Genomic DNA, 25523 nt, shown 5'->3' with positions numbered 1-25523 from the left:
TCCGATAAAGATCGTAGTTTGCGGCGCAAGCGAGGGAACCCCTGCCGCCCGCAGTTTCAGCTCGCAACTCGAGCTATCCTATATACGGCGCCGTCAGAGGCTAAAGTGCCGTAAGTCGGATAAACCAGCGATGTCCAGAAATCTGCGTAAGCACATATTTCTGGAGTCGCCAGTGACTTAAGGCACTTTAGAAACTGCCGGCGCCTACAAAACCTGACTAAAGTTATTAAATCTCCCATACTGTCTAACACGCCTCCTAAACATAGCCCGACACGTCTAACCCTCTATCCGCTATCCCCCCTCACTATCCTAACAATAAAAATGTATTCACCCCTAAACCGCCGCTCCCGGACCCTGCCGCCAGCTATATTAAATCTATAACCCCCTAATGTGAGCGCCTACCCCGCCGCCATCTACCTTACCTACCCCCTAAAGTGAGCCCCTACCCCGCCGCCATCTATCTTACCTACCCCCTAAAGTGAGCCCCTTACACCACCGCCATCTATTTTAAAAATATTAACCCCTAATTTAATCCCCCTACACCGCCGCCAGCTATATTAACTATATTAACCCTAATTATATTAGGGTTAATATAGTTAATATAGTTATTATATTATATATATTAACTATATCAACCCTAATTATATTAGGGTTAATATAGTTAATATCGTTATTATATTATATATATATATATATTAAGTATAATAACCCTATCTAACTCTAACATCCCTAACTAAATTCTTATTAAAATAAATCTAATATTAATATTAATTAAAATATTCCTATTTAAATCTATATACTTACCTATAAAATAAACCCTAAGATAGCTACAATGTAATTAATAATTACATTGTAGCTATTTTAGGGTTTATATTTATTTTACAGGTAACTTGGTATTTATTTTAACTAGGTACAATAGCTATTAAATAGTTAAAGGGACAGTCAACACTTACTTTAACATGTTTTTATATTGAAAATAACAAAACGGAGGTCCGCCTACACTATACCCCTCCTGCCTTGCCGCCTTGCTTCTGTCCTAATCAGCGGCGCTAACTACTCTAATACCCGGTAAATATGGATGCCGGACTCCCCCCACCATTACGTAGCTGCCTTCTTCTTCAACTGATAAGCAAATCAGAATCCAGTCCTCGGACTGAAATTGCACGCGCTTGCAATTTCTGTCCGATGCCTGGATTCTGATTTGCTTATCAGTTGAGGAAGAAGGCAGCTACGTAATGGTGGGGGGAGTCCGGCATCCATATTTACCGGGTATTAGAGTAGTTAGTGCCGCTGATTAGGACAGAAGCAAGGCGGCAAGGCAGGAGGGGTATAGTGTAGGCGGACCTCCGTTTTGTTATTTTCAATATAAAAACATGTTAAAGTAAGTGTTGACTGTCCCTTTAATAACTATTTAATAGCTACCTAGTTAAAATAATTACCAATTTACCTGTAAAATAAATCCTAACCTAAGTTACAAATACACCTACACTATCAATAAATTAAATAAACTACAAATATCTAAACTAAAATACAATAAAATAATCTAAACTAAATTACAAAAAAACAAACCCTAAATTACAAAAAATAAAAAAAATATTACAAGATTTTTAAGCTAATTACACCTATTCTAAGCCCCCTAATAAAATAATAAAGCCCCCCAAAATAAAAAAATTTTCCCTGCCCTATTCTAAATTAAAAAAGTTCAAAGCTCTTTTACCTTACCAGCCCTTACCTTTTACCTTACCAGCCCTTAAAAGGGCCTTTTGCGGGGCATGCCCCAAAGAAAACGGCTCTTTTGCCTGTAAAGAAAAAACACAATACCACCCCCCAACATTACAACCTACCACCCACATACCCCTATTTTAAACCCACCCTAACCCCCCTTAAAAAAACCTAACACTACCCCCCTGAAGATGTCCCTACCTTGTCTTCACCCAGCCGGGCAGAACTCTTCATCCGATCCGGGCGATGTCCAATCAAGCGGCAGTGAAGTCTTCTTCCATCCGGCGATGTCTTCAAGCAAAGCGGCATCTTCAATCTTCTTTCTTTGCTCCTCCGCCGCGGAGCATCCATCCGGCACGAAGACTAAACGTGGAATGAGGTACCTTTAAATGACGTCATCCAAGATGGCGTCCGTCGAATTCCGATTGGCTGATAGGATTCTATCAGCCAATTGGAATTAAGGTAGAAAAATCTGATTGGCTGATTGAATCAGCCAATCAGATTCAAGTTCAATCCGATTGGCTGAACCAATCAGCCAATCGGATTGAACTTGAATCTGATTGACTGGTTTATTTTATAGGTAAGTATTTAGATTTAAATAGGAATATTTTAATTAATAATATTAATATTAATTAGATTTATTTTAATAAGAATTTAGTTAGGGATGTTAGAGTTAGATAGGGTTATTATACTTAATATATATATATATATATATATATATATATATATATATATATATATATATATAATATAATAACGATATTAACTATATTAACCCTAATATAATTAGGGTTAATATAGTTAATATATATAATATAATAACTATATTAACTATATTAACCCTAATATAATTAATATAGTTAATATAGCTGGTGGCGGTGTAGGGGGATTAAATTAGGGGTTAATATTTTTAAAATACATGGCGGCAGTGTAAGGGGCTCACTTTAGGGGGTAGGTAAGATAGATGGCGGCGGGGTAGGGCTCACTTTAGGGGGTAGGTAAGATAGATGGCGCCGGGGTAGGAGCTCACTTTAGGGGGTAGGTAAGATAGATGGCGGCGGGGTAGGGGCTCAGTTTAGGGGGTAGGTAAGGTAGATGGCAGCGGGGTAGGAGCTCACTTTAGAGGGTAGGTAAGGTAGATGGCGGCGCGGTAGGGGCTCAGTTTAGGGGGTAGGTAAGGTAGATGGAGGCGGGGTAGGGGCTCACTTTAGGGGGTAGGTAAGGTATATGGGGGTGGGGTAGGTGCTCACTTTAGGGGGTAGGTAAGGTAGACGGCGGCGGTGTAAGGGACTCACATTAGGGGGTATGTAATGTAGCTTGCGACGGTGTAGGGGGATCACATTAGGGGGTATACTTTTAATGTAGGTGGCAGCGGGGTCCGTGTGCGGCGGTTTAGGGGTTAAATACTTTATTAGGGATTGCGGCGGGGGATCGCGGTTGACAGGTAGATAGACATTACGCATGCGTTAGGTGTTAGGTTTTATTTTGCAGGTAGTTTAGGGAGTTACGGGGCCCCAATACTCAGCGTAAGGCTTACTACGGCTGCATTTTGTAGCGAGGTGAAAATAGAGCAAGATTTCTCCATTTTCGCCACGTAAGTCCTTACGCTGTTTATTGGATACCAAACTGCGCTTGTTTGGTATACCTGCCTATGGCCCAAAAAACTACGGGCGAAGGCAGAAATATACGAGCGTAACTTCTAGGTTACGCCGTATATAGGATACCAAGCCAGCGCAAATTTCGGCGTCGCCGGCTTTTGCGACCGACGCTGCATATCGGATCGGGCCCCTGATATTGTTCAAGTGTAATGGGAGGTCACACTAAATGCTTGCCACTTTATTCTACAGAAGCTGTTTGTTCAGATTTTCTTTCTTTCTTTTTTTTTTTTTTTTTTTTACTACTGCATACAAATATCCTGTATTTTCTGGTTGTATTCTAATGGAGACTGATAAATAATTATATATTGTCGTCATACCATTGCTAAAACAACAAATCTAATGGTGGCTGTAGACTTTTGCACAGTACTGGGTATGCGTTTAAAAGTTTGGGTCACTTAGATATTTCCCTATTTTCTATGAAAATATACATGAAATTAGTTTGATTAGGAAATATAGTCATCAACAAGGTTAGAAATAATTAAGTGAAAAAATAGTGTCCTTCAAACTTTGTCTTTGTCAAAGAATCCTCCATGTGCAGAAATTACATCCTTCCTGAAGCACCTCCCACAAGTTGGATTGGCTTGATGGGCACTCCTTACGTGCCATACGGTCAAGCTGTTTCCACCACGGCTCAATAGGGTTGAGATCTGTTGACTGCACTGGCCACTCCATTAAAGACAGAATACCAGCTGACTCCTTCCCTAAATAGTTCTTGGTTAGTTTGGAGCTTTGCTTTGGGTGATTGTCCTGTTGTAGGAGGAAATTGGCTCCAATCAAGTGCCATCCACAGGGTATGACATTGCGTTGCAAAATGGAGTGATAGCCTTCGTTCTTCAAGGTCCCTGTATTAATCTCCAACTTTACCACCACCAAATCACCCTCAGACCATTACATTGCCTCCACCATGCTTGACAGATGGCATCGAGCACTTCTCCAGCGTCTTTTCATTTGGTCTGCGTCTCATGAATATTCTTCCTTGTAATCCGAACACTTCAAACTTAGATTTGTCTGTCCATAACACTTTTTACAATCTTTCCCTCTCCAGTGTCTGTGTTCTTTTGCCCATCTTAATCTTTTCTTTTTATTGGCCAGTCTGAGATATGGCTTTTTCTTTGCCAACTGCCTAGAAGTCCAGCGTCCCAGTATTGCATCTTCAGTACTATTTAGTGAAGCTACCAGTTGAGGACCCGTGAGGTGTTTGATACTCAAACTCTATGTATTTGTACTCTTTCCCAGTTGTGCACCGGAGCCTCCCACTCCTCTTTCTATTCTGGTTAGAGCCCGTTTGCGCTGTTCTGTGAAGGGAGTATTACACCACATTGTACGTGATCCTTAGTTTCTTAGCAATTTCTTGCATGGAATAGCCTTCATTTCTCAGAACAAGAAAGTTCTTCGTTTCTGGCCATCTTGAGCCTGTAATGGAACCCACAATTGCTGATGCTCCAGATACATAACTAGTCTAATGAAGGCTAGTTTTATTGCTTCTTTAATCAGCACAATAGTTGTCAGTGCCATTGGAACACAGGGCATATGGTTGCTGATAATGGGCCTCTGCACTCCTATATAGATATTACATTAAAAATCAGCTACAGTAGTCCTTTACAACATTAACAATGTATAGAGAGAGAGAATAAAAAGAATAACAATGAGAGAGAGAGAATAAAAAAAATATATTAGTCCTCTGAAGTATTCTTCCTTTGAAAATAATACCTCTGACTGTAATGTTAATACAACATGGGTGGGGATATTCCTTTTAATCTGTGACCAGAACATTATAGGGACATGAAACCCAACATCTTTTCTTTTGTGATTCAGACAGAGCATACAATTAAAAAATAAGTTTCTAATATCAGATCAGATGTGCTTTGTTTTCATTTTATTGTTGTTGAAGAGAAACCTAAATAGGCAGTGTGCAAATGTGTGTAGCACTACATGGCAGAAAAAATGTCCTAAAGGGATACGAAACTCAAAAATATCTCTTATGCGATTTCTGAAAGAGCATACTTTTTAAAAAAAAACCAAAAAAAAAACCCCATCATTTAACTAAACTGACTTCTGTTATCAAATTTGCTTCATTCCCATGGTTTTCTTTGTTGAAGAGCAAGTGCCTAAACTTACCTCCCTACTTTTCAACAAAGGATACCAAGAGAATGAAGAAATGGGATAAAAGTAAAAAATAAAGTTATTTAAAATGACATGCTCTATCTGAATCATGAAAGAAACATTTTGGGTTTCATGTTTCCTTCTTTAGAGTCCAAATCTCTAAAGGTCGTTGTCCTGGTGAGATTCTAAAAGAAGTCTCATCAGTACTAAGATATCCTTTAGGGCAGAGCTTTCCAAACTTTTCATGTTGGCGACACACTTTTTAAACCCACATCATTTTGCGACACAGTAATTCAGTTGTTCTAGCAAACAGGAGGTTAAACTAACTTGCTTTAAGAGATATGGACACATACATACATTATATAATAATAAAATGTATTTACATGTAACCACCAATAGCTACTTACTATTTTAATGGGATGTATGAGGTTGATGGGATGAACACAGTTTCTGAATATTTGGTGGACTATTAGATAAAGACACTCGCATTTCATCATCAAGCATTTTTAAGCTTCCACTTCCTATCTATATATCAAGAGCAGCAATGCACTACTGGGAGCTAGCTGCAAAAAACCCCCACTGACTTCTGACATCAGCTCAGCGTTTAAGCTGCTGCCCTCCCACTGACTACTGACTGCGCTGCAAACTCACTGCTATCCCACTCACTGACTACACATGCAGTCACGAGCCGATTGAGGAGACTACATGTGCAGTCAGGAGCCAATGTGCTGCCAATGGGAATAGTTTCAGTTCTCGCTAAGCTGCGCCAATAGGTTAAGATAATCTGTGACCCCCTAGGTATCAATCACGTGTCAACTAAGTGATATGCGTAGCAGGCAGGCAGAAAGTCGGAAGCCAAACAAAAAAATAATTTTAAATTCCAAAAAAATTGTGCTGAAGCAGGGACACACCTACCTACACTAATGTGTTACGACACACAGTTTGGAAAGCACTGCTTTAAGGGAGTGCTTTAAAGGCAATTTTCTCCTTGAAAACAGTGTTTCTCATTAAAGTAGGGTTCTCTTATTTGTTAAGGAAAGACACTTATTTTATAATATAAGGCTCTGTAAATTAAGCCGATTACTTCTCTACTAGGAATGCTGTCTGAGTTTAAAAAAATGGTTTTATTTATTTATTTTATTACTAAACTCTCAACAGATCCATTTTGTAAAGTTTAAGAACATAAAATAAAAATAGGAACTGATTATGCTTTGTGGGGAAAAAAACACTGAATTCTCTAGTAGCAAAGTTCACACCCAAACCATTTTCTTTTTTGTAACAATAATCATCATACAATGCTAATGTTGTGGTTAGAATATCCCACAGATAAGTCACTAGTTTGTCATATGCCTGGTTCAGACGTTAAAAAATAAATAAAAAAATTGCCCTTTCTTTATCGCTCCTCCTTTGGTTGTCCAGTTGAAATGACCTGTCGCTTGACACCATACTATTCTATAGCACTCTTTTCTAGGTTTAACCACCTATGAAAATCCTTCAGGTTCACAGTTTAAAAGCAAAACATAGTCTAGTAACAATAGTCAGTTGCCAGTTAATAGCTTAAAAAGAAAGAAAATACAAGTTTGCTATAAACTATATTTAAATAATGCAATGCCAAACTGTAAAGAATGCAACATGTTCTATATGGGTAAAGTGTGTGCATTAATAGATCCATACATTTGTTACACCAATAGATTATAATCTGTCTACATATAAATATACCTGGCACTTACTGACGTGACAGTTTTTAGGATTGACAGCAAAAAACACTGAATTCCATAGAAAATATTATTTATCTTTAAATTACTCATTTCTAAACTAATTCCTTTAAATAACCCCAATACCTATACATGTAAAAATTAAAACCCTGTGATTTAAAGGGACATTATACACTCATTTTTTCTTTGCATAAATGTTTTGTAGATGATCTATTTATATAGCCCATAAAGTTTTTTGTTTTAAAAAAAAAAGTATAGTTTTGCTTGTTTTTAAATAACATTGCTCTGATTTTCAGACTCCTAACCAAGCCCCAAAGTTTTATGTGAATACCGTCTGCTACCTACTCCAGCTTGCTCCTGTTTGTGTAAAGGGTCTTTTCATATGCAAAAGAAGGGGGGGGGGAGTGTCCTATTTCCCACTTGCAGTGGGCTTTCCAGCTACCTTTTTCAACACAGCTAAACTGAGAGCTTCTAAGTAAGTTTTTAAACAGTTTTATACTGGATTTTTATATCCGTCTCTGTGCATCTTATTCTTTATAGTAGTGTCTATTACATGCAGTTATATGAAAATGAGTGTATACTGTCCCTTTAAGGCTGATTACCAGTTATATTGATGTAACTAATTGCCTCAAACAAGCACAAACCAGTAATGTAACACTTTGGTTGCTAATAATGACTCAGGGATTTAAAGGGACATGAAACCCAAACATTTTCTTTCATGATTCAGATAGAGAATACAATTTTAAACAACTTTCCAAGTTACTGCTATTATCTAATTTGCTTTATTCTCTTGGTATCCTTTGTTGCAAAACATATCTAGATAGGTGCAGGAGCTTGGAGCTAGCTGCTGATTGGTGGCTGAACTTGTATGCCCATTTTTATTGGCTTACAAATGTGTTTATCTAGCTCCCAGAAATGCATTGCTGCTTCTTTAATAAAATATACTAAGAGAATGAAGCAAAATTGATAACAGAAGTAAATTGGAAAGTTGTTTAGAAATGTATAATCTGTGTGAATCCTGTAAGAAACATTTTGGGTTTCATGTCCCTTTAAACTGTATAAATTGTTCTTGTCCCACACTCTCTAGAGAGACGAAAGAGCAAATTCTGTTACTTAGGCGTTCTTCAAAACACTGCAAATTGCCTAATATAGCCATTTATCACATTCTGATCTACACAGGATTGTCCTGTATTCGGGAATATGCTTAAAGGGACATGAAACCCAGAATGTTTCTTTCATAATTCAGATAGAGGATGCAATTTTAAACAACTTTAGTTTTTTTATCAATTTTTCTTAGTTGGTATGTATTGTTGAAAAGCTGGGACATATACTTAGGAACCAGCCCATTTCTGGAGCACAATATTGCAGCAGTTTTGCAAGAATCGTATCCGTTTGCAAAAGCACTAGATGGCAGCACTAGTTCCTGCCATGTAGTGATCCTACCTAGGTATCTCTTCAACTCAATATCATCGGAACAAAGCAAATTTGATAATAGAAGTAAATTTGAAACTGTATGTTCTGTCTGAATCATAAAATGTTATTTTTCGATTGATTTTCAAGTATGTGGCTTTTGTATACAGACAGAGATAAGATAAGTAAGTGTGTGTGTATGTGTATTGGGTACTTGTAAAGCGCGGCTAATCACCCGTAAGGGTCTCAAGGCGCTGCTCATTTTATCGACCTCGGAAGGATGAAAGGTTGAGTGGACCTCGCCGGGGATCGAACCTGCAACCCTTGGGTTGCTACAGAGCTCAGCCACAGTGCCTTAGCATGCTGAGCTATCTTTCCAGCTTTTCCGTGTGTATAGAAAGTAATATAATATCTGATTTCCCTGTAAACTCTGCCTATTTAGGGCTCGATTATAAGTGGAGTGCTAATTTATTGCACGACCGTAAACAGGTAAATTTGCCGTTTGCGAGCGCACAATAAATAACCATCCATTACAAGTGACTGGTTATTGCTACTGCAAGCTTGCAGTAGCAATAAGCGCTCAAACTAACCAGAGATCAGATCTCTTGTTAATTTTCTAAAAGTGCCCCAAATGCCCCCCAAAATAGAGGGTCTTTTATTTCATAAAAAAATACAGTACTAGGCAGTATATACACATACTAACATATATATATATATATATATATATATATATATATATATATATATATATATATATATATATATATATTCATATTCATATACCTATATATTTAAAGGGACACTAAACCCAATTTTTTTCTTTCGTGATTCAGATGGAGCATGCAATTTGTAAGCAACTTTCTAATTTACTCCTATTATCAAATTTTCTTCGTTCTCTTGCAATCTATATTTAACGAGCAGGAATATGATGCATAGGAGCCAGCCCATTTTTTTGTTGAGAAACTGGGTTATGCTTGCTTATTGGTGGCTAAATGTAGTCCACTAATAAGAAAGCGGTATCCATGGTACTGAACCAAAAATGGTCTGACTGCTAAGATTTACATAACTGCTTTTTAAATAAAGATAGCAAGAGAACGAAGAAAAATTGATAATAGGATTAAATTAGAAAGTTGCTTAAAATTGCATGCTCTATCTGAATCATGAAAGAGAAAATGTGGGTTTAGTATCCCTTTAAAATTGCTGTCCTTTGCTTTGCTACTTAACCCCTTCATTGCACTTAGGTTCTGTGCCATGTATGACTGCATCTGAACAAGGTTTCCATTGGAGCCTATGGAAGCACATTCTTGTGAGCGCAATGCTTCCATGCAATGAGAATGCAAGGTCTAACAGCGCAGGTATTACTGAGTTCAATGCAAATATTGCTTTACTTTAATAGGAGTAAATGATTAAACTTATGAAAAAATATTAAACTTATATTATATTAAACTTATATATATATATATATATATATATTATATTATATAAAATTATTATATTATAATTATTATATTATATTGCTGTGCTACTTAACCCCTTCATTGCGCTTAGGTTCTGTGCCATGTATGACTGCATCAGAACATGGCTCCCATTGGAGCCTATGGAAGCACATTCTCGTGAGCGCAATGCTTCCATGCAATGGGAACGCAACAGCGCAGGTATTACTGAGTTGAACGCAAATATCGCTTTACTTTAATAGGAGTAAATTAGAAAGTTGCTTAAAATTGCATGCTCTAGCTGAATCATGAAAGAAAGAAAATTGGGTTTCATATTTTACAGGGGTTTGTGACCCCTTATGTGAAAGAGAGGGAATCACCCCCTCTAAATTTCAGGTGATCTCCGTGGTTATGCTGCAAGTACACACATGTTCAGTGTTTAGCAAGGTGAAGGGGCACTTTTAAATTTCCTATCCCTTAATTAAACACAGACGGGTGTAAGACTCAAGTTTAGAAAGAGGGCTACACCCTCTTTCTTCCTAATCAGGGGCTTATACCCTCGTCATTATAAGGTGATAAAATGTCTTTCACCTACCTAGTGTATAGGGGCAGTAGCTTTAAAGTTGACATTTATGTGTAAATGTAATGAGGGCCAAACAGCTAAAAGCAGCTCCGACAAAAGGGGTGTTGAAATTGCTCAGCAGTGAAATGGTTAATATCACATTAACTTTTTGTTTTCCAGTCAAACTCACATGAGGGATTTTGATTTTAGTTGCCTAACCCCATGCAACCAAGGAGTTAAATCTCTTCTGCATTACACATTTGCAGCTTTGATTTATACCTTGATTGCCAAAAACACATGGTAAAAAAGGTGGACACAAGCAGATGAATTTAAAAATGAGGGATGTCTTGTGCTTCTCACTTGAATACAAGATGATCCTGTGCAGATCAGTATGGGAATTTACTCCAAAGGCGTATGCCACCTCTTCTTTCTTTTATGAATTACCAGGGGTTGATGTTTGTGGATAGTGCTGGGTGTGGGGAGACTGATTATATCCTGTATAGCAGCTGTACCCATAACAAAGGATCTTCATATATACTGTAGTAGTAACTTGTCTGCTGAAAGATTTACCGGTTTAATCTGCCTTTTTTTAGAAAAGCAGAAGCTGGATTTCAGAAGAGGATTTTCAGAGAGTTTCTACTCCTGGAGACCAATCGAAGCCTGGAGATATGTACCCCTCCCAGCCTCCTAACAACTCATCCGATGAACGTCTGAACCAAGCCTTTAATGTCATTCACAGAAGGCAGATAGGTATTGATGTGCAGTGTTACGCTTATTAAAAAGTATTGTATCCAGAAAATGTTATTTGGAAATATTTAAGCATGGGAGGAAAATGATAAAGTAAGCCAATCCACTGCTTTTTCACTGGGGCAATTATTATTTAGCTGTATAAGGTTCTGATTTAGAAACTGTTGCATTATAAAGTGTTAAAACCAAAATCTCAACTCTTACACCTATTACAAAACTATTTTCTCTGTGGCTTTGTGATTTATTTTGGGTTGTGGGTCCAGTGCTAGTTTGAGTCTCACAGATGTGTTTTCCCTCCTAAGATAGGATGAGTCCATGGCTTCATTCCTAACTGTTGGGAAATACAACACCTGGCCACCAGGAGGAAGCAAAGACACCCCAGCCAAAGGCTTAAATATCCCTCCCACTTCCTCATTACCCCAGTCATTCTTTGCCTTTCTTCACATTAGGAGGTGGCAGAAAAGTGTCAGAAGATTTTGAGAGTCCTGAAAAAGGGTATCTGCCCTTCGAGATAGGACTGGTGTTTTAAGTAGTCATGTCACCCTTTTAGTGAGAGTATTGATGAGTCTGGAGATGCAGGGAAAGTTTATCTGCGAAACCATCCAGACTACTGCTAACATCTCCTAAGCAATTAGTGTAGACAAGTTTTACTGCCTGCTTTCTCTCACTCAATTCCATGTCAGGAGCGCTGCTATAAGACTGTCACTATTGAGAGGCTGTTTTCTGTTCCACAGCATGGATCCTGGATGTAAGATCGTTTTAAATTTTTACATATAAAACGCTATAACAGGGTCACAGTGTGGCTCTTTTATACCTTGATAGTAGGGCTACACGATTAATCGCATATACGATTTAAAACCGCGATTAATTGCCGCAATTTAAAAACTGCTATGTTTGCAATTTTTTACTAAACAAAATATATCCTCAGATATTGGCTGTACTTTATTGATTTGTATGTGATTTCTTGCAAACCAGCTCCATCTAGTGGTTGTTTTTAGCACACATTTGTAAAATGGCTGTTTTACTTTCACTTTCTGTTTGTGATCTCAGTAGCAGCCAATCAATCTATAGAAGTCTAAAAGCAGAGCCCAAAGTGGAGGGAAAGCCACTTACTTATATTTCCCCCTAGGGACGTCTGCAGTCTGAAACTTAGGGTATGTAATTATTATGGAACATCCCACACAATCTTCTGCTCTCTGAGAAACAACTCAAATACATAGCAGATGCAGTTAACCCCACGGCTGCCAAAAAGGCTAAAACTGCAGTCCCCTATGCTAGCTAGCTGCTGGGTTAACTGCATCTACAATGTATTTAATATCAGCAAGGCACAGGATTTCTGAAAGGAGCAGCCCCCCACCCCTACTGATATATGCCTGTATTGGACTCCTGCACAGGGCTCATTATCAGTCAAGATAAAATGTTTAAAAAAGAAGAAAAATATTAATAATTATAAATATATATATATATTTATATATATATATATATATTTGTGCACATACACACATATATAGTGTATTGGACATTGAGAAACATGTACATTAAGATTCTGTATTTTTAAATAAATTTTTTTATTGAAAAATTAAGGTGTTATAGTCATTTATAAGAAAATCACGGTTAAATCGCAAAAAAAATCGCTATTTTTCTTTTGCCCATATCGCCCAGCCCTACTTGATAGGATCCAGGGTTAATATTCTCTGAAGGGGGTTTATTGAACAGTTGGGGTTAATTAATCAGTGTATTAATTATTTACATGCTGCTTTGTGTGATATAGTGTATTCCTGGCAACCCTGGTTCTCTTGTATGACCAAATAAATAATTCAAATTTTTTGTTGTGGCAGTTTTAAGTATTGCAGGGGCAGTGGGAGAACCTGAAGCAAATACAAGAATTTAGGGAGAAGATGTTAATACTTCCCATCCAAGAGAGATGGCCTTGTTTATGCCAGGTCTCAAGGGAAGACTGAGACTCCTTTTGTAGAGGGATATAATTAAGGTCAAAGAGGTCTGATTGACTAGCGGGCACCTCAATTCCCAAATAACGTATTTTATTTGTGATCTGGAAACTGGCATGGCTTGAAAGAAATCGGGATTCTTCCTCCGAGATATTTAGGGGCATCAGCATTGATTTCCCCATGTTAATAATAATAATAATAATAGTAGTAGTAGTAGTTTGTACTCATCTAGCTCTGTGAGGAGGGAAGGTGGTATTGAGGAAGTGAATTGTGAATATGTCATCTGCGTAGAGTAGACACTTTTTTGTTGCGTCTCTCCAAATGAGATACCCTGAATATTAATATTACTTCTAATCCTAGATGCCAGTGTTTCTACCACTAAGGCAAACAACAGGGGAGAGAGGGGGCATCCCTGTCGGGTACCATTATTAATGGGAATCTGATGGAAAAGTGTGTTGTTAGCGGTGATTCTGGTAGTGGGGTTATTATACAGAGCTTTTATTCGGGCAATTAGTGAATCCGAAAATCCAAACTTCAACAGTGTGGCCCAGAGGAAATCCCAGTCCACCCTGTCGAAAGCCTTTTCAGCGTCATTGGACAAAAAGACCAGGGGGGGGGGGTTTAGAAGAGACACCAGAAAGCAAGGTTTGCAGGACACGTATAGAGTTATCTTTGGCTTCCCTACCCGGGATGAAACCCACCTGATCAGTATGAATAAGTGAGGGAAGGATGTTATTTATTCTTGTCGCTAACATCTTTGCGTATAACTTAATATCAATTTTTATTAAAGATCTAGGATGGTAATTGGCAAACTGTTTCGACGATTTACCTGGCTTTGGAAAGACAGAGATTGTGGCCTCTAATAGAGATTGCGGTAGTTGGCATGTAATATCAACGGAGTTATAAATTTTGAGGAGCTGAGGGCTTATTTGGGATTTAAACAGGTGGTAGAATTTGGGTGTAAATCCTTCAGGGCCTGGGGCTTTACCCTGGGGGAGGTTTTTAATAGCCAGAAGGAGTTTTTGCAGAGTGAACTGCGAGTCCAAGATAATGAGGGTAGTTGAGTCTGTGAAAGGTAGTCATTAATTAATCTGTGTTTATGGGATGAGTTTAAAGTTGGGAGATTGTAGAGGGAGGAGTAATACTGCGCAAATTGGTTGACTATGCCCGTATTGGAAGTATAAGAGGATACAGAAGGATCCACTATTTTGGGAATATAGGACTTGTATCTTTTCTTCTTAAGGGACCTTGCCAAAAGGCGTCCTGCTTTATTACTTTCAATAAAAAACTTAGATTTTGTTGTGAGAGCTCGGAGGTGGGCATTTTTGATCAGATATTGAGTCCCTGGCCTGCTGTGACTGCAACAAGAGTTGTGGGAATTTGGGGTTTCACTTTAGCTCCTTTTCTCTGTCTTGAAAGTCTAATGTCAGCGTTGTGTAGAGTGCCGCTCTTTGTTTGCGTAGCTTGTGTGTGTGGCTCAGTATCACGACCTCTAATATAGCATTTGTATGCTTCCCAATTATTGGTTGCCGAGGTCTCAGCTGGGTCGTTAAAATTAAAAAACGTGGTTGTTTTTTTCTATTATATCAGAGGTTATCAAGGAGTCAGAAAAGATCTGATCATTAAGTTTCCAATGCTGCTGGTGCTGGGGCTTTGTGGAGCATTTAAAAGTGGAGCTAACCATGCTATGGTCGGACCATGAGGTGTAATGTATTCTAGAGTCTGTCAAAGCAGTCAGCATACTTTGGTTGCAAAAAAACATAATCTAAACATGTATAGGAGCGTTGTGGGCTGGAGAAAAAGGTAAAATCTTTGGTAATTGGATGCCTTATTCACCAAGTATCAAAGAAAGGGATAGCACGGAGTGCCTGCCAGTTGGCTCTTATTTGGCTGTTCCGGAGACGTGTCTAAAGCTGGATTAGTAGGAAAGTTAGATATGCCTGATGAAACGGTTTGCTAACCGAGAAACGCGTTGCAATCATTGGGGCCAACTGGGTGACCCTGTAATCCATTCTTTGTAACAACCTTGGTGTTGTTGTTTAATTTTAATTTTTTAACTTGTTTTTAATAAATATTTTTTAACTTCTATCTTTGGAGTGGATTTCATTTCCTACTATCTGCTCATTACTATTGATAAGGATACAGCCACTGTGGAGTACCAAACCTGCATTTCTTCTCATTTCACCAATGCTTGAGGGATTATCTGTTTGGGTGAGCTGCCACACCTGTCTGAATCTGCAGCCTGCATCTACTAGCACATTGGTGTGCTATGGGAGTATGTGAGTACGCACTTTCTGCTACTAAGTATACACCTATGTTTTATCTTTAATGGTCTGCACATATAGTGCTTTCTGTTAGCTTTTTCATATTTGCTGCAGCATTACAGTATTGGAAGTATCCCAGAACGGGTGAGTTGTTACACCTATACAAATCTACAGCCTGTCCCTACAAGCACATAAGTGTGCTTTTGGAGTATGTGAGTACCCATTTGGCTATTCAGTTGTATTTCTGTCATCACCAAGATAATACTACACATGAGGCGCCCCTCTGTTGTTTTCTGTTTTATAGGACCAGTATTCTGCCTTCTTGGTCTTGGTATTTATCCATGAGTTGGAAGGATGTTCCCTTTCTAACTGAAATACCAACCCCATTGTGTTTCGTCGGGCCAGAACTGAGAAAGCGTTGGTCGTAGTATAGGCGTGAGAGAGCGGGTTCATTAGTTGTTTTGAAGTGAGTTTCCTGAATCATGATAATGTCTATATGTTTTTTATAGAAGTCGTGGAATGCTATTAAGCATTTCGAGACAAGAAACCCTTTACATTCTGTGTAGCAATTTTAAAAGAACTGACTTGAGGATGTGGGGTCATAGGGGTCTGAGTAACGATCTGTACATTGGGCATTGTTGGTTAAAACTGAGACAATGTGTTTCTACTGCAACTGGACTATACTCTGTACTTAATGTAGCTGTTTACAAATGATAAATAAATCAACCAAAGGTAAAACTGGGGAGAGGAAGGGGAAGGGAAAGTCTATGAGGATGAGGAGAATAGGGGAAGGGGGACAAAGGTGGAAAGGCTTAAACCCAACCAGCAAATGCTAAGAAAAAAGGGGAGAAAATAAAAAGTGTAACAGCAGGGGGAATTGCGGCTCAACGGAGCCCACTCCCACATGAATTAAACAATGAATTACACATGAGTGTGCAAGCCCCCAAAATTGATTCAGTATAGTGTGACGTGTCTCATAGCATATTAACATATCGGTTATTAAACAGATATAACCTAAAACAGGTAAATTAATTAACAAATACATTCATATAAAGGCTAAAAACATGGGCTAGGGGTGGTGGGGTCAGCACTTGAGCTAGGCTAGTATATCAAAACATACAACGATTTTCACTACCTTTAACATGGTATCTCTGAGGTTATGCAAAATAAGAGCAAACATTAGAAAGTTTGTAATATCAAACATGTGTCTACAAGTTGCTTGTAGTTTTTAGGTGACCATAATTGGTTCACAAGGAGGACTGTATATTTAAATGTCAATGTGAGTGGTGTTCTCTTCAGTTCTAGGCATAGAAAAAAAAAACTCAAGTACCATACTCACAGTTTCTGGAAGTCAATTAAAGTATTGCTCCGAGTCAAGTAACTTCCTGAGAGTTAGGAGCGTCCGGGTTTTGCTTCTTCTTCTTTTGCTTGCAATTTCTGACCATAGTCCTCTCTGTGGCCTCGGTGGCAAAGGTGCGTTTTTGACTGCGGGGGAGTTCTGGATTTCTGGGAGAGGGAGGCCCAGTTGCTTGCAGTAATTAACCGCTTGGGTTGGACTTGAGCATTCATATCGTTTCCCATTTTTGATAGCCTGTAGGGAGACAGGAAAGCCCCATCTGTAGGGGACCTTCAAGGATCGCAGGTGTGTCATGAGAAAGGCATATTCTTTTCTTACTTGAAGTGTCCTTGCAGAGAGATCCTGGAAGATCTGAATTTTAACGCCCATATAGGAGAAATTAGGTTGTGACCTTGCTAGTTGGTATATTTTCTCTCTATCTCTGTAGCTTTGAAAGCAGATTAATATGTCCCTAGGGGGCTGGTTGTCGCTAGACTTAGGGCGTAAAGAGCGGTGAGCTCTCTCCAATGGCATTGTGTCAATCACGTGTTGACCAGTGATGGCTAGGGACTGGAACATGTTTTGAAGGTGTTCCTGGATGTCTTCACCCTTCACTGTCTCAGGCACACCTCTAATGCGAAGGTTGTCCCGCCTCTCCCTGTTTTCCATGTCATCCACTTTATTTTCTAAGTCTTTGATCTGTGTCTGTTGGGCATCTATGGAGATATGTCAGACATTTCTTCTCTATCATCTTCTAGAGCTTCAACACGGAAGCCCAGTTCGTTAATATCTCTTTTCAAATCCGCACACTCACTTTTGATACATGACTTTACTTGGTTTATAAGTGCCTCCATGGCTTTCATGGTCACAGGACTGTCTTAATTTTGTGTACAGTTGCTCGGTGAGGGTGGCGGCACTTGAGAAACTTCTGTATTGTCTGACAAATATTCTTCCTCACCATGCGCCTGAGGGGTATCTGCCTTTTTCTTTCTGTCAGTATTTTTGAAGAAAGTATTCATTGCACTGGGGGTAATATTGGGCTTCAGACTTTTATCCGCTTTGGAATTTCTGCGAAGCGCCATCTTGTAGGAAACACTCCCACGTGTAGATAAAACTTAGCCACAACTCAGATTATCAGGTGCTATAGGTTAAAGCCTGGTATTTATGTCAGCGTCTCTTTTAATGTGCTTATTCTAGCAAGTGTAATAATCACTGTTTGGTGAAGTAAAGTACAGGCTGATTTTTGGCCGTGCAATGAGTTAAATGTTTGTAGTATTATGTTGTTGTTTTCTGTGCAGGCTGCAGCCTTAGAAGTAATTAGCTAGTAACGGTTCCGGTGCTTTTCAAATGTAACTGTTATATAATCATTTAATTGCAGCCTGCAGTGTTTTATAGTAAACACGCCATGTGGCTTAATAGAATTGTTCCTTTAGCCCCTGTGTGCTTTAAGCTGCATACTAGCTGATTGTATTACTGTAGGGTAGATGGGTGTATCAAGTTGCCATGCTGCCTTACCCCTCAGTCGTCAGCCCGGAGGAGAAAGGGAAAGAAAAAAACTGCACCAGGCAGCCACAATCACTGACGGAGCTGATAACCTTTCTGCTGCTGTACTGCTAAGGATTTTGGGGGCAGTTGGAGGAGAATCCGCTCACCCTTTTTGTCTGCTGCGTGTAGCAACATCTCTAAACTGCATGGAGGTGGTCTGATACTAAAGGCAGGCTTTGTTTGCGGCCTACACCGCAACTTGTTTACGAGTCTGTTTACCGGGGTTTCCGCACAAAGATTAAGTCTCAGGAGACTCCCAGTCATATCTCGCAGTCTGTGGTAAAGTTTTGGGGCATACAACCCAAGTCTTGCAGTCACAGGAGTAAGGCTCCGCTGTTACGTTTTTTGGAGCTCTAGTGTGGTGCGGCCATCATGGATGCCCGCTTGCTCCGCCCCCTTTCGGAAGATTCTCTTTCTTTCATGTAATTAGCAAGAGTCCATGAGCTAGTGACGTATGGGATATACATTCCTACCAGGAGGGGCAAAGTTTCCCAAACCTTAAAATGCCTATAAATACACCCCTCGCCACACCCACAATTCAGTTTTTACAAACTTTGCCTCCGATGGAGGTGGTGAAGTAAAGTTTGTGCTAGATTCTACGTTGATATGCGCTCCGCAGCAAGTTGGAGCCCGGTTTTCCTCTCAGCGTGCAGTGAATGTCAGAGGGATGTGAGGAGAGTATTGCCTATTTGAATGCAGTGATCTCCTTCTACGGGGTCTATTTCATAGGTTCTCTGTTATCGGTCGTAGAGATTCATCTCTTACCTCCCTTTTCAGATCGACGATATACTCTTATATATACCATTACCTCTGCTGATTCTCGTTTCAGTACTGGTTTGGCTTTCTACAAACATGTAGATGAGTGTCCTGGGGTAAGTAAATCTTATTTTCTGTGACACTCTAAGCTATGGTTGGGCACTTTATTTATAAAGTTCTAAATATATGTATTCAAACATTTATTTGCCTTGACTCAGAATGTTCAACATTCCTTATTTTTCAGACAGTCAGTTTCATATTTGGGATACATGCATTTGTTTCAATCATTTTTTCTTAACTTAAAAAATTTGACTTTTTCCCTGTGGGCTGTTAGGCTCGCGGGGGCAGAAAATGCTTCATTTTATTGCGTCATTCTTGGCGCAGACTTTTTTGGCGCAAAATTTTTTTTCTGTTTCCGGCGTCATACGTGTCGCCGGAAGTTGCGTCATTTTTTGACGTTTTTTTGCGTCAAAAATGTCGGCGTTCCGGATGTGGCGTCTTTTTTGGCGCTAAAAAATATGGGCGTCATTTTTGTCTCCACATTATTTAAGTCTCATTATTTATTGCTTCTGGTTGCTAGAAGCTTGTTCACTGGCATTTTTTTCCCATTCCTGAAACTGTCATTTAAGGAATTTGATCAATTTTGCTTTATATGTTGTTTTTTTCTTTTACATATTGCAAGATGTTCCACGTTGCAACTGAGTCAGAAGATACTTCAGGAAAATCACTGCACAGTGCTGGAGCTACCAAGCTAAGTGTATCTGCTATAAACTTTTGGTATCTGTTTCTCCAGCTGTTATTTGTATTGCATGTCATGTCAAACTTATTAATGCAGATAAAATTTCCTTTAGTACTGTTACATTACCTGTTGCTGTTCCGTCAACATCTAATTTTCAGAGTGTTCCTGATAACATAAGAGATTTTATTTTTTAAATCCATTAAGAAGGCTATGTCTGTTATTTCTCCTTCTAGTATACATAAAAGTCTTTTAAAACTTCTCTTTTTTCAGATGAATTTTTAAATGAACATCATCATTCTGATACTGATAATGGTTCTTCTGGTTCAGAGGTTTCTGTCTCAGAGGTTGATGCTGATAAATCTTTGTATTTGTTCAAGATGGAATTTATTCGTTCTTTACTTAAAGAAGTGTTATTTGCATTAGAAATAGAGGATTCTGGTCCTCTTGATACTAAATGTAAACGTTTAAATAAGGTTTTTAAATCTCCTGTAGTTATTCCAGAAGTGTTTTATCTCCCTGATGCTATTTCTGAAGTAATTTCCAGGGAAAGGAATAATTTGGGTAATTTATTTACTCCTTCTAGACGTTTAAGCAAATTATATCCTGTGCCATCTGACAGATTAGAGTTTTTTGGGACAAAAATCCCTAAGGTTATGGGGCTGTCTCTACTCCTGCTAATGTACTACTATTCCTACGGCAGATAGTACTTCATTTAAGGATCCTTTAGATAGGAAAATTGAATCCTTTCTAAGAAAAGCTTACTTATGTTCAGGTAATCTTCTTAGACCTGCTATATTTTTAGCGGATGTTGCTGCAGCTTCAAATTTTTGGTTAGAAGCTTTAGCGCAACAAGTAAATGATCATAATTTTATAGCATTATTATTATTCTATAACATGCTAATAATTTTATTGGTGATACCATCTTTTGATATCATTAGAGTTGATGTCAGGTATATGTCTCTAGCTATTTTAGCTAGAAAAGCTTTATGGATTAAACTTGGAATGCTGACATGTCTTCTAAGTCAACTTTGCTTTCCCTTTCTTTCCAGGGTAAATAATCATTTTCGTTCCTTTCCTCACAACAAGGAACAAAAGCCTGATCCTTCATCCTCAGGAGCGGTATCAGTTTGGAAACTATTTCCAGTTTGGAATATATCCAAGCCTTATAGAAACCTATAGCCAGCTCCTAAGTACCTATGAAGGTGCGGCCCTTATTCCAGCTCAGCTGGTATGGGGCAGATTACGTTTTCTTCAAAGAAATTTGGATCAATTCCGTTCTTAATCTCTGGTTTCAGAAACATTGTTTCAGAAAGGTACAGTATTGGCTTCAAGTTAAGGCCTCCTGCTAAGAGATTCTTTTCTTTCCCGTGTCCCAGTTAACACAGCAAAGGCTCAGCATTTCTGAAATGTGTTTCAGATCTAGAGTTGGCTGGAGTATTTATGCCAGTTCCAGTTCTGGAACAGGGGCTGGGGTTTTATTTTATCTCTTCATTGTACCAAAGAAGGTCAATTCCTTCAGACTAGTTCCGGATCTATCATTATTGAATCGTTATGTTAGGATACCAACATTCAAGATGGTTACTGTAGGACTATCCTGCCTTTTGTTTAGCAAGGGCATTATATGTCTACAATAGATTTACAGGATGTGTATCTGCATATTCCGATTCATCCAGATCACTTTTAGTGTCTGAGATTCTCTTTTTAGACAAGCATTACCAGTTTTGTGGCTCTACCGTTTGGCCTAGCCTCAGTTCCAAGAATTTTTTTCAAAGGTTCTCGGTGCCCTTCTTTCTGTAATCAGAGAATAGGGTTTTGGTATTTCCTTATTTGGACGATATCTTGGTACTTGCTCAGTCTTCTCATTTTCGAAGAATCTCATACGAATCGACTTGTGTTGTTTCTTCAAGTTCATGGTTGGAGGATCAATTTACCAATCAGTTCATTGATTCCTCAGACAAGGGTAACCTTTTTAGGTTTTTAGATAAATTCAGTGTCTATGACTCTGTCCTTGTCAGACAAGAGAAGTTTAACATTGATATCAACTTGTCAAAACCTTCAGTCACAATCATTCCCTTTGGTAGCCTTATGCATGGAAATGTTGGGTCTTAGGACTGCCGCATCAGATGCGATCTCCTTTGCTCGTTTTCACATGCGACCTCTTCAGCTCTGTATGCTGAACCAATGGTGCAGGGATTACTCAAAGATATCTCAATTAATATCTTTAAACCGATTTTACGACACTCTCTGACATGGTGGACAGATCACCATCGTTTAGTTCAGGGGGCTTCTTTGTTCTTCCGACCTGGACTATAATCTCAACAGATGCAAGTCTTACAGGTTGGGGAGCTGTGTGGGGGTATCTGACGGCACAAGGGGTTTGGGAATCTCAGGAGGTGAGATTTCCGATCAATATTTTGGAACTCCGTGCAATTTTCAGAGCTCTTCAGTCTTGGCCTCTTCTGAAGAGAGAGTTGTTCATTTGTTTTCAGATAGACAATGTCACAACTGTGGCATACATCAATCATCAAGGAGGGACTCACAGTCCTCTGACTATGAAAGAAGTATCTCGAATTTTGGTTTGGGCGGAATCCAGCTCCTGTCTAATCTCTGCGGTTCATATCCCAGGTATGGACAATTGGAAAGCGGATTATCTCAGTCGCCAAACGTTGCATCCGGGCGAATGGTCTCTTCACCCAGAGGTATTTCTTCAGATTGTTCAAATGTGGGAACTTCCAGAAATAGATCTGATGGCTTCTCATCTAAACAAGAAACTTCCCAGGTATCTGTCCAGATCCCGGGATCCTCAGGCGGAGGCAGTGGATGCAGTATCACTTCCTTGGAAGTATCATCTTGCCTATATCTTTCCGCCTCTAGTTCTTCTTCCAAGAGTAATCTCCAAGATTCTGAAGGAATGCTCGTTTGTTCTGCTGGTAGCTCCGGCATGGCCTCACAGGTTTGGGTATGCGGATCTTGTCCGGATGGCCTCTTGCCAACCGTGGACTCTTCCGTTAAGACCAGACCTTTTGTCTCAAGGTCCTTTTTTCCATCAGGATCTGAAATCCTTAAATTTAAAGGTATGGAGATTGAACGCTTGATTCTTGGTCAAAGAGGTTTCTCTGACTCTGTGATTAATACTATGTTACAGGCTCGTAAATCTGTATCCAGAGAGATATATTATAGAGTCTGGAAGACTTATATTTCTTGGTGTCTTTCTCATCATTTTTCTTGGCATTCTTTTAGAATACCGAGAATATTACAGTTTCTTCAGGATGGTTTAGATAAGGGTTTGTCCGCAAGTTCCTTGAAAGGTCAAATCTCTGCTCTTTCTGTTCTTTTTCACAGAAAGATTGCTATTCTTCCTGATATTCATTTTTTTGTACAAGCTTTGGTTCGTATAAAGCCTGTCATTAAGTCAATTTCTCCTCCTTGGAGTTTGAATTTGGTTCTAGGGGCTCTTCAAGCTCCTCCATTTGAACCTATGCATTCATTGGATATTAAATTACTTTCTTGGAAAGTTTTGTTCCTTTTGGCCATCTCTTCTGCCAGAAGAGTTTCTGAATTATCTGCTCTTTCTTGTGAGTCTCCTTTTCTGATTTTTCATCAGGATAAGGCGGTGTTGCGAACTTCTTTTGAATTTTTACCTAAGTTGTGAATTCCAACAACATTAGTAGAGACATTGTGGTTCCTTCATTATGTCCTAATCCTAAGAATTCTAAGGAGAAATCGTTGCATTCTTTGGATGTTATTAGAGCTTTGAAATATTATGTTGAAGCTACTAAGTCTTTCCGAAAGACTTCTAGTTTATTTGTTATCTTTTCCGGTTTTAGAAAGGCCAGTAAACTTCTGCCATTTCTTTGGCATCTTGGTTGAAATCTTTAATTCATCTTGCCTATGTTGAGTCGGGTAAGACTCCGCCTCATAGGATTACAGCTCATTCTACTAGGTCAGTTTCTACTTCCTGGGCGTTTAGGAATGAAGCTTCGGTTGATCAGATTTGCAAAGCGGCAACTTGGTCCTCTTTGCATACTTTTACCAAATTCTACCATTTTGTTGTATTTTCTTCTTCTGAAGCAGTTTTTTGGTAGAAAAGTACTTCAGGCAGCGGTTTCAGTTTGAATCTTCTGCTTATGTTTTTCATTAAACTTTATTTTGGGTGTGGATTATTTTCAGCAGGAATTGGCTGTCTTTATTTTATCCCTCCCTCTCTAGTGACTCTTGTGTGGAAAGATCCACATCTTGGGTAGTCATTATCCCATACGTCACTAGCTCATGGACTCTTGCTAATTACATGAAAGAAAACATAATTTATGTAAGAACTTACCTGATAAATTCATTTCTTTCATATTAGCAAGAGTCCATGAGGCCCACCCTTTTTTGTGGTGGTTATGATTTTTTTGTATAAAGCACAATTATTCCAATTCCTTATTTTATATGCTTTCGCACTTTTTTCTTATCACCCCACTTCTTGGCTATTCGTTAAACTGAATTGTGGGTGTGGCGAGGGGTGTATTTATAGGCATTTTAAGGTTTGGGAAACTTTGCCCCTCCTGGTAGGAATGTATATCCCATACGTCACTAGCTCATGGACTCTTGCTAATATGAAAGAAATGAATTTATCAGGTAAGTTCTTACATAAATTATGTTTTTTATTGACTATTGCCTCTGCGCGCAGAGTTTCTGAGATCTCTGCTTTGCAATGTGAGCCCCCTTATCTGATTTTTCATGCAGATAAGGCAGTTTTACATACTAAATTAGGTTTTCATCCTAAGGTTGTGTCAGATCGCAACATCAATCAGGAGATTGTGGTTCCTTCCTTGTGTCCTAATCCTTCTTCATTGAATGAACGCTTACTTCACAATTTGGATGTGGTTCGCGCCTTGAAGTTCTATCTTCAGGCCACTAAGGAGTTTAGACAATCTTCCTCCTTGTTTGTTGTCTATTCGGGTAAGGGGCAGAAGGCTACTTCGACTTCCCTATCTTTTTGTTTAAGGAGTGTTATCTGCTTAGCTTAAGAGACAGCAGGACATCGTCCTCCTGAGAGGATAACGACTCATTCCACTAGAGCAGTGGCTTCCCCTTGGGCCTTTAAGAACAAGGCCTCTATGGATCAGATTTGTAAGGCGGCTACCTGGTCCTCCTTACATACATACATAGTTTTTCAAAATTTTACAAGTTTGATGTTTTTGCTTCGGCTGAATCAGATTTCAGGAGAAAAGTTTTGAAGGCTGTGGTGCCCTCAGAATAGGGTCCACCTCTTTCTTTTTGTTCCCTCACGTTATTCATTCAGTGTCCTCTGGAGATGGCTATAGTTTTAACAAACAGTAAAGAATGAAGCCGTGGACTTTCCCTATCTTAAGAAGGAAAACATAATTTATGCTTACCAGATAAATTCCTTTCCTTCCGTATAGGGAGAGTCCACGACCCCACATGTTTTTTCTTGTCTATGGGCAATGCCCCATTATTTGTTTTATTCTTCTGGCACCTTTTATACCCTAATGCTTTTCCTACTTTTTCTTGTTCCCTCGGCAGAATGACTGGGCTAATGAGGAAGTGGGAGGGATATTTAAGCCTTTGGCTGGGGTGT

At 39.0% G+C, this 25523-nt stretch overlaps 1 protein-coding gene across 1 annotated transcript in view; it reads left to right on the top strand.

Moving 5' to 3' along the window:
- PLEKHM1 (pleckstrin homology and RUN domain containing M1) overlaps positions 1 to 25523 on the top strand; it is a 212207-nt gene that overhangs the window by 49557 nt on the left and 137127 nt on the right. Inside the window, exon 6 of the mRNA XM_053699611.1 lies at positions 11197 to 11353. Coding sequence (XP_053555586.1) covers positions 11197 to 11353 — 157 coding nt within the window. The remainder of the gene's footprint in view (positions 1 to 11196; positions 11354 to 25523) is intronic.

Source organism: Bombina bombina, chromosome 1 (genome assembly GCF_027579735.1).
Source record: "Bombina bombina isolate aBomBom1 chromosome 1, aBomBom1.pri, whole genome shotgun sequence".
In the NCBI taxonomy this organism is placed as follows: domain Eukaryota; kingdom Metazoa; phylum Chordata; class Amphibia; order Anura; family Bombinatoridae; genus Bombina; species Bombina bombina.
This window is presented reverse-complemented; position numbering and strand designations above follow the sequence as displayed.